The sequence below is a fragment of the Candoia aspera genome, chromosome 6 (assembly GCF_035149785.1).
Source record: "Candoia aspera isolate rCanAsp1 chromosome 6, rCanAsp1.hap2, whole genome shotgun sequence".
NCBI lineage: Eukaryota > Metazoa > Chordata > Lepidosauria > Squamata > Boidae > Candoia > Candoia aspera.
Window position 1 is genome coordinate 41,248,794 of NC_086158.1, and position 9,838 is coordinate 41,258,631.

Genomic DNA, 9,838 nt, shown 5'->3' on the forward strand with positions numbered 1-9,838 from the left:
GCACTTGGTTTGGGTCCCCGGTAGACTTCTAGAAAGGATGGGAAAGTGTCAGTGAAGTTGACACCTGACTGCCTTTTTAGGAATCCCGTCGCCCTTTCTTCTTAACGGAAGGGCAGCGGAGGGGGGGGGGGGGGCGGGAGGGACGGAGAGGAGAGGCTCCATCTTCCTTTTGCTCCTCTCCGCTGCTCCCCTGTTCTCCAGCTGTCCCCCTTCCCCATTGAAAGAGGTTATTTGAAATCAATTGTATATGGACAAGAAAACATTTACTGCAGTACATTTGCGCTTCAACTGATATATGATGCAATTCGTCATTGGCAAAATATGTAATTATTTTGTGCCTGATTGCAATGAGTCGTAGGTTCTATTCTGAGGAAGCAATCTTCAACATGCTTGCTCAGAAGTAAATCCATCTGTGTTGAATGGAGTTTACTTGTTAGTAAGCTTTACAGCCGGTTCGGACATTGTCTTTACAAGGCAACGAAATTCAGATTCGCGGGCCATTCCCGTCCAGCGTGCTCAGCCTCCCCACTTCCAGCAGCCACTGATTTCAGCGAAGCCTCCTTCCACAAACGAGGGATCCTCAACTCGCCGGGACTTGGGCTGTTGAGACAGGGTGGCTACAGGTGGAACCCAACAGATTTAAGGGAGGTCTATTTTTCGCAGGGACCAGAGCCTTCCAACCCAAAGCTGCATCAGAAGAAAAGCACCCCCACCCTCTCCTAATCCATTTCAGCCCCTACCACCCGCTACTCGTTTTCTTCACTTCAAAGAAAGCTCCCCCTCGCCTAATCTCCAAGTCTCCTCTTGCAAAATTCTATCAACTCTGCGGTTCCACCTCCAGCTTCCGCGGATGTCCCCCTGCCAGGTGAGATCAGGGAAGCTGAGCCCCCGAGATAGCCCAAATCGCAGCTGAGAATAAGCGAGGGAGGGAGGGAGCGAGGGAGGGAGGGAGAGCAAGCAGGAAACGGCTGGCTCCTTAGGATGCCGCTTCCCACCCGCCCCGCCTCTGGCAGGCGCGGTGTTCCTCCTAACCCCGGCCTTTTGTTTAATGATTTTATGGGGAAAAAAGGAGACAGTTGTGGATAAACAGGTTTGACAGGGACCCTCTGGTGCTCACTCTTTCTCCTCCCCTCCCCCTTTAGTTAATATCTTCTTTCACTCTCTCACCTCCCCCCTTCTTGTTGACACCAAAGTCAGTAATCTGTTCATTTCAGCATATGTGTACAAACACACACACACACACACAGACATCTGCATGGATAAAAATAGCTGCACACCTGCAAACGAAGAATCCTATTGGAGGATGGAACTTGGCAAGGAATGAAAAAAATGGTGGGGGGAGAGAAGGGAAGGTGATGGGGTGGACGCTAAAAGTAATGAAGTTTTTTCCGTGTGTAATACCAACCTTGTTTTTTTTTTAATCAAATATAAGGAAAGTAATTCCTCATCACATTTTTTAGCACTTTTAACGTGTCAGCTTCTGAACCATAAGGGATTTTTGGTAAGACTCTCCACCAGTTCAGCAAAGTTGTCTAGACCGTCTATTTTTTGGTATTAAATTAGCAAAGAACTCCCTTGTAGAGACATTGTTAGTAATGAAATTAAGTTTACCTCAAAAAATAACACTTCCTGAACAAAACCTTGTTGGGCTTTGACTGCACAAGTTATTTGTGGTAGATAGCATTACTCAAAAGAATGTCGAGAATCGGTTGCTTTTTTCATTATCCCTCCCGAAGAATGCTGTGTAGCTAAAAATCCTGCATGCTCTGCCTCAAACAGAAATGGCTCCGTAAAGAAGAAGACGCGCCTCCCTTTCCCCTACCTCTTTGGCGGGGCATTCCCGCCAGCTCCTTACTGCAGCTGCTAGGTAAAATGTAACACCGGCTCGTAGATCTCTAGATGAAATACTGTGCAGCATTAACTGGCCAAACTGAATGACAGCTGCTGGTGGTAGCGGTGGTGGCCAAACGCCTTTGACGGAACTGTCAGCAAGCGAGCGAGCGAAAACCATCCCCGTTTGCCCCAGCAGAACCGGGCCATCCCTCGAACGGGCCGGGGGAAGGCAGAGGCGCGGCCACACTCAGGCAGGGAGAACCGAAGACCGACCGGCCCCCGGGAGGTGGGGCGGGCAGGCGGGGAAGTCTCCCCAGGGCTTTAGGAGGCGCCCTCCATCCCGATCTCCGGAGTGGAGAAGACCGCGAACGGCCGTCAACCGCCTCACCCGAGGCTCGCTTTAAACCTAATCTCGATAGATGTTAAAGGACACTGAGCTATGAACGTTATCACGGGTGCTGACAGCTACTGTCAGCTGGGGTTAAATCAGGCAGCCCGCCCGCCCAACCGGCTCGCTTGGCAGCTCCCTTCGTCTCCCTGGCCTGGGCCGCGCGTCTTCCCCGGAGTGTCCCACCGCCCCAGGTTCGGCGCTTCCTCCGACCTCGTCCCTTCCTCCGCAGAGGTCGCGCCAGATTTTAATTGCGCCCATTTGTAAGCGGGCTGCTGCTGCTGCTGCTGCTGTTCCTTTTTTTGTCATGCTAAACAAGCGTGGTCCAGCCATCCTAACCTCGCTTTTCAAACCCTCTCTCTTCCGCTCTTTTGTTTACCTTCGCCCGATCTCTCAGTTATTTATCTGTCTATTCTTTATACTGCTTACCCTGCCATTCAGGTCCCGTGTATGTTAATTGTGTTGTGCCATTTAATTCTAACAGCGGTCTCAAAAGAGCACTTAATGAGAAAAACATCTACAACACGGATCACCCTCGCTATTCAACTCAGCCAGATGGACAACTGCGACTCTCTCTCTTCACTCTTCCTCCCCCTTTCCCCCTTTTAATGAAAACCCTTTCGGTAATAAAAGGAGAGAGACCTGATGAATAGAAGCGCCAAACACCGCTAATTGTTTGGGACAAGATGCTAATCTGCCCAGCTCGAGCTTCCTTCCGAGCCTGTCAGAGATTCCCCCTCCCGTCCTCCTGTTTGGGATTTTGGGGAAACTTCCATTGAAAGAGGGAGAGGATGGAGGCAAGAGGGAAGCATTTGTGAAGCAGGATCCTGACTTGATCTGGGAGACAAGAGGAAAATGAGACTTTGCAAAAGGACAAGGAAACCCACCCAGCTGAGATTCCCCTCAGGTCTAAGCCAGCTTTCCCAGCCTGGGAGCTTCCCAAAGAGTTGGGCTAAATTTCCCATTATCCACGGCTGCGATGGCTGTCAGCCAAGCAAGTTCCAACAGGCAGCACATTAGGTTAGTCCAGACTGAGTAGCGACTGAGAAATGAGAGAAATTAAGGCTGCAGATCCAAGCAGAATAACCAAAGCACAACAAATCCTGCCGAGTTCCCTGGTAGGTATTTCCAGATAGACGAAACTACCTATGATCTGCCTTGGAAGCCCCAAGCACGCATCCTAATCCCAAGTGGTGTGACATCAAAAGGGTATTTTGCACATCCTCAGAAGTGCTCCTATCCGGCAGATTCATAGTTAAAGTGACCCTTTCCATGCCATCAAATTCACGTCTAAGTTGGTGTTCTTTGCAGCGCCGGCTCATTTCCAAGAGACTTTAAACTTCTCCCACATTGGCAACTGCTTCAGTTGATAGGCACATAGAAAGATACACCTGGCCTGCATGGACTTGAAAACTGAGAAGGATCAGCTGAGCTAGTTCTTGGAAAAGGGACCACAAGGAATTGTAGGGCTGCAGGCTAGAGTGGGAAGTCAGAAAACCATCCCAGAAAGAGGCTTCCATAAGTTGCCATGAAAACCACTGTACATGGATGGATCCACAAAGTCACCAGGAGTCAAGCTCGACTCAGGAATATTGCACCCTTTATCTTTAAAAACATGCATTATTTTACTTTCTGCTGTACTGGAAACATTTCAAGAGCATAAGCATTTGGGGCTGAGGGTGGGTGTGTGGGGGGAGAATGAGAATATGAATGAATCCTGGACCAGTTTTTCCAATAAAGCTTAGTAAATGCCTTTCTGCTCCACCCACTTCGGCTAAGTCATCAGTGCTGTACATACACACCTAGGGGTAAGTCTCACTGAACTTAATGGGACTTACCTCTGAGTAGATATAAGTTTCATGCTTTTAAAGCAGGTTCAGCCTTTTGCAAATCAGTTTTACTGGGACTAACGCTCCTCCAGCACAAAAATATGCTGTAGTTTTGGGCATACTTACTTTGGATTAAAATCCACTGAACACCATAGGATGGATTTGGGAATAATTCGGCATATACATTTAGGGCTCCCAGGGCACAAATCTATGCACATTTACTCAGAAATAAGTCCCAACTTGTCCTAGGAAATGTGTTTTAGTGCAATCCCTGTATGATAGATCACAAGATGTGGAGCTGCAGGACTCATCTTACATTTCCTGGACCACGTAATACTGAAAATATATTCTCAAAGGGCTTATACCAAGGAATGGAACAGAGGATTGCACCTGAGCTAGTCACACCTTCTGGCTCATCCTCCATTCCCACTTCTGTAATACAGGAAAAGAAGAATGAAATTAACCTTAGAAATCACTGGCCACAAATGTGTATGTATGTATTCATACAAATATACATGCATGCATGCACAACACATGTGCCACAGGAAACAGATTTTAAGAAGGTGAGCAGATTTCACCCAGTTCTCCACCACTGAAGATGATTCAGGCACCAGCCAGTTCAATTCAATGAAATTGTGTGGGAGAACTTTCCAGAGGATTATGCCCAGATTTCAAAACTCTCCAATCCTGCTTTATGTTCTTGATGTTTCCTTAACTTTCAGGAAGAGCTACTGTTATGTAGGACCTAATTGCCAAGGCACTGGCAAGCCAAAGGAAACCTTAAGATTTAAACTTCCTTACAGTCCACAAAGCTTTTATGTGAAAGTTGTTAAGACTGGAATGGGATTCACACACATAGTTGACGGGTTCCATGACAGATTGTCTTTATTCAGAATGCCTTTTTGTTCAACAAATGAACAGAATTTACGAGGTAAAATCCTTCTGGATACATTGTCTCCCCAATACATTTTAAACCATATTTAGTTTATCACCATGTTATTCTTTTTAAAATTATTTTTTATTCTCTTTTTATTAAAAAAAAACTACAGTCTGATGTCATAGCTGACATTCTGTCTAAAGTAAACTTAGACCTACTTGCACTTATTCACACAAATTGAAGGACTATCTGTTTAAAATTAAACAAATACTATCATATCATGTTTGAAGTATAAAACTTTTAACCCCCCTTTTAATAACTCTGAACAGCTGTTGTGTTGTTTTAATCTTTCTGACATGAAAAGCAATGTTATCTATTAGTGCTGGATGATAAAATATAGATATATAGAATATATATATAACACAGCTAAGTCTTGATTTTAATGTGCAAAGGAAAAAAGGGGGGGTATCAATAGGTTGGAGTATTTCTGGGATTTTAAGAATTAAAGTCCGAGTAACATTCAATCATACAAACTCATTAACATTAATAAATTAAAAAAAATCAAAAGGATCATTGTTGACCTGTAGCCAAAAGGGCAATTAAAAGTTTGATACATTTACAAGTTGTACAAGTTTTAGGCAAATCTGAGCCCCAAGTGCAGAAAGCAAGGAATGAAAGTTTTCTGTAAGACTGAGTTTTTTTGGATTTTTGATTCTAAGGTTTCGGTGTCTCCCCCCCCCCCCCCACCCCCTCCAAGAGTCTCAAAGTCTTTGCCCAGGTGGCAGAGATTCCCCAGGGCATCTTCCCACGCTCAAGTGGCTTTCGGTTAGGCTGACCGTTTCTGGAGTACGGTATGGTACATGCAGGACATACGGCTTCCGATTCCTTCGTTAGGCCAGTGCCGCTGGCCCGTATGGATTCCAGGTCGCCTGCAATGTGTGGGATTGTCAGTGGGAGTTTGGTTTGTGTGTTACATGGCTGTAGCGTGCGCTGAAGAATAGGGGTCTATTCCAGTCTTGGTCATGCCCGGGAATAGTATGTAGGCAACAGGAGGCTGCAAACTGGACGCAGACCAAGCCGTACAGTTACAAGGCACCACATAGCCCGGGTTGGTTGGCGACGGGTGAGTGTGGGTGTGCTGGCTCGGGCAACTCAAGGTGCCAAAGGCCCCATTCTGGTATCCCAAGGTTGAGGCGTAGGGCAGAGTGCTGGTAGCTAAGGTGTGGGGCACCTCGGTCATCTTCTGGATGGCGCTGGAGCTGAACTGGCTGGGGTCAAGTAAAGAGTAAGGTGCGGAGGTGGGGGGCAGGAAGGCCCTCGCCTTCTCCGGGGAGCTGAGCAGAGAGTCCGTGGCTGCCACGGGGAGCCCTGCCGCCTTGAGTGGGTCGGTATCCCCGAGGTAAGGCAAAGGGAAGACATACCTGTCCTTCTTGAGCAAGTTCTTAGGCTTGCGGCGGGGCCGATACTTGTAGTCGGGATGCTCCTTCATGTGCTGGGCGCGCAGCCTCTTGGCTTCGTCTATGTAAGGACGTTTCTCGGCCTCGGACAACAGCTTCCACTCGGCCCCGAGGCGCTTACTAATCTCCGAGTTGTGCATTTTAGGGTTCTCCTGGGCCATCTTCCGACGCTGTCCTCGGGACCAAACCATGAAAGCGTTCATGGGGCGCTTGATGTGATCCGAAGGCTTGGACATGGTGCTGCGCGGACCTTCGCGCGCCTCCTGGAGCAGCCGCTGCCCGCCCACACGCCACACGCCGCCTACTCGCCGGCTTCGCTTCCCCGCCTGCCTTCCAACCAAGGCCGCCACCACCTCCCTCTCAGCTGATCATACCAGTTGTCCGAGCAATCCAGTCCTTGCCGAGGTGCCCCGAGGGACGGCGAGCCTAAGACGGAGGCGCGGCAGCAAGGCAGTCGCCGGGCCTCGCCCGGAGTGGCGCGCTCCCCTGAGAGTCGCTGGGGATCCCCTCGAAGTTGCGGGAGCCCAGGTGCCGCGGCGGTGGGACGCGAAAGGCGGCGGCGAGAGAGCAAGCGGAGAGCGCGGACTTGAACCCGAAAGCCGGCGCTTCGAAGGCGAGCCTGCTCGGGACGGCGCGCAAGCTGACAGAGCGGCAGTGGGGCGTTCACTCTCCCAACATGATAGCCCAATCAGCGGTCGGGAAACGGGAGCGCGGGGGAAAGAATGCCTTCGGAAAGGCGAGGAGAGAAAAAGAGGCGGGGGAGGGAGGGAATCGGGGGGCGAAGGGAGAAGAAATCACTAAAGACTCGGGATTAAAGGGGCCGCTTTTGTTCGACGGCTCACTAATAGCGGCAGCCAATAAAACGCCTCACGCCCCCTCGTTTGGGGGCGGAGTAGGAGTGGAAACACGCCGATGCTGGGTAGTGGTGGAGAGAGAAGCAGGGTTGGATTCTAATCCTCTCCTTTCTTGGGGTGGGGGTACGAGCAAGCGAGTCCCTTTATCAATGGGGGCAGCACGCGAGTCAAGGGCAAGGGCATGCTTTTCCTTCCGCACTGGAAGGGGGTCGGGGAGACGGAGTGCCTGTCAATTTGCCGGCAACAGGGAGCACGCGGGGGCGTTGAAAGTAAGAGCGAAGCGGGAGGAGCGAGGAGCGCCCCTCGTTTTCCCTCCCTCTCGGAGCCATCCAGAGTTCGGGGCGGACAGAGCCTGGGCATGCTGTGGACCGGGCAAGGGCTGGGTGGGAAGCAAACGCGGTAACTATTCCTTCGAAGAGCTCTGACAAACGTCAAGGGGAGAGAGAATCAGGACTATACCCCCACTCCCAAGAATTCACTACAACGGAGGGGAAAAGAAGGGAACCCTCAAGACATCCAGTCCCCGCTCAAATGAACGCTGCGAAAATGGTTGAAGAGGCTTCTGTGACGGGTTTCTCTAAGTTGCCCCCATTTTAAGATCTAACCTTTTTCTGTCCCGGGGTGTTATTGTTGTCGAGCTATTTAAGACTGGCTTCTAAGAAAACGAAATGCCCGTAGGAGCCCTTTCTCCCTTCCACGCCTGTTTTCTTTGAATAATTGCTGCCTAACGCAGAACGCCCTTGGGCTTGGGGAAAATATTTATTAAATGGAAACCATTTCCCTCGAATCCCCGAAGAGGCCGGGTTCTTTAAGGGCGGATTGGCTTTGTGCACCTGCCTAGTTTTAAACCGGTCCAACAGCAGCCCTTTCTCCTGCTTTCACGTTTCAAGGGATTCTTTCCAACAATTCATCAGAACACCGACTCCAGTCGGTTCCCTGGGTTTTTTATAGAGGGGCTTTGTAGCCCCAAAAAGATGGGTTAAAAAAGAGGTGGCTTCCGATCCACTTTTGCAAGGGCGACGCTGCGTTTGGACAATTAAAAGAGAGGGGAGATGGGTTAGGTGTTTGATGAAATGACCCATCTCCACATTCTGTATTTCGATTAAGTTCCGGAGCGTATTACACAGACAACACAGACTTAGTACACTCAGTAGCCATCCACGCTCCTACATACCGTTATAAGGAAACCTTATGATTAGAGTAGCACCGAAGAAAAGACGGGGCTGTTCTGCTTTGCTCTCCGTTCGAACCAGCTGCGGTTTTCCCAGATTCCCCAACCTCCCCTGCCACCGACCTTCACCAGATCTTGGACACATGGATTTGGCTGGACTTGGGCGCTCTCGAAGGGAGGCTGAGGTTTTTTTCTCCTGGGCCGGCAGCCAAACCAACACCCACAGGCGCCGCCCGCCAAAACATCTGCTTTTCCACCTCCTTTCGGGAACCCCACTGTCCGCCGATGCCGCCGGCTTTTTCTCATCCTCTTCGAAGTTCTTGCCTTGAGAAAACCCAAATTCCCATTTAGGGGGCTGGCAAATATGAGCGGCGGGTCGTTCTCAGAGCCTGGCAGCCGAGAAGGTAATAGATTGGAAAGAGTTGCAAACCACTAGTCATTTTTCAGCCAGATGCATTTTCCGTCTCTGCCCGGGGCGCTCAGCGCTTGCTCCCCAAGGTATATTTAGAGGTTACATACGTACACCAGACAAATGCCTGGTTCATGCATATGAAAAGAAGCTGCGCTTTGCAAGGTGTACTGGTATGTGCACTTTCAACAGAATCGCTCCGATTCTTTTTCATTTCGGCTCGATCCCTGCACTCTACAACCAACGGTTGTGTGTGTGTGTGTGTGTGTTAGTATTCCGTGTCCCAAACAATAATAACATCCCTAATTTTTATTTGACTCCAAGGACAGCTGTCGATTGTGTACATGCGTGTCACTGGAACTGAGTTCTCTTGATGGGACAACTTAACAATATAAAGACGGCTCCCCTTTCGTTTATTTGTCTGTTTTGAATGGATGTTAGTAACCACGTTTAAAAAAGAAGATCGAAGTGGGAATCTAGCTTGAAATTCTAGACTCCAAACCGGAAAAGCTTCGTCTTGTCTCCCTGTGGCGATACACGCCCATACATACATTTTCCAGACACACCATAAAGCGCCCGCTCCGTGCCTAAAGAGAAATACAAAAGAAAAGGTCTGTATAAGACGCGTTTCTTCTTCCCTGGTGCGCATCCTTCTTCAGAGGCGCCAATAGCTTCAGCGCGCAAAGCATCTGTATTTATGAGCAGCGTGGAGGCAAAACTTCGCCTAGCAGCCCCATTCAGACTCGGTTATCCAAAAGGAAGTGATCTCTAATAATTAGAAAAATCCGACCATGCGGTCAAAGGCCGTCAATTGTAAGTTGGTCTAACTCGAGTGGATAGATGCTTGTGTATGCACGTGCACACGTGTTTTCTTGGACGACTTAAACTCTAGGTGCAGAGATCTCCGAGTGCCATTTTTAGAGTTTTCAATAGAGGTGACATCCTAAAACCCCGAACAAAAACATGTTATACTAGCATAAAATGGGTATATATAACATTAACTGGGTCGGAGAAGGAATC

At 49.1% G+C, this 9,838-nt stretch overlaps 1 protein-coding gene across 1 annotated transcript; it reads right to left on the bottom strand.

The window, feature by feature from the left end:
- Window positions 1–5,897: 5,897 nt before the first annotated feature.
- On the bottom strand, window positions 5,898–6,620 carry SOX14 (SRY-box transcription factor 14). The gene has a single exon (XM_063306123.1). It carries the CDS (start codon window positions 6,618–6,620, stop codon window positions 5,898–5,900), a length of 723 nt encoding a protein of 240 aa, XP_063162193.1.
- Window positions 6,621–9,838: the final 3,218 nt, after the last annotated feature.

Coding starts and splice junctions, on each gene's coding strand:
- SOX14 (XM_063306123.1), bottom strand. CDS start 6,620: ATGTCCAAGCCTTCGGATCACATCAAGCGCCCCATGAACGCTTTCATG.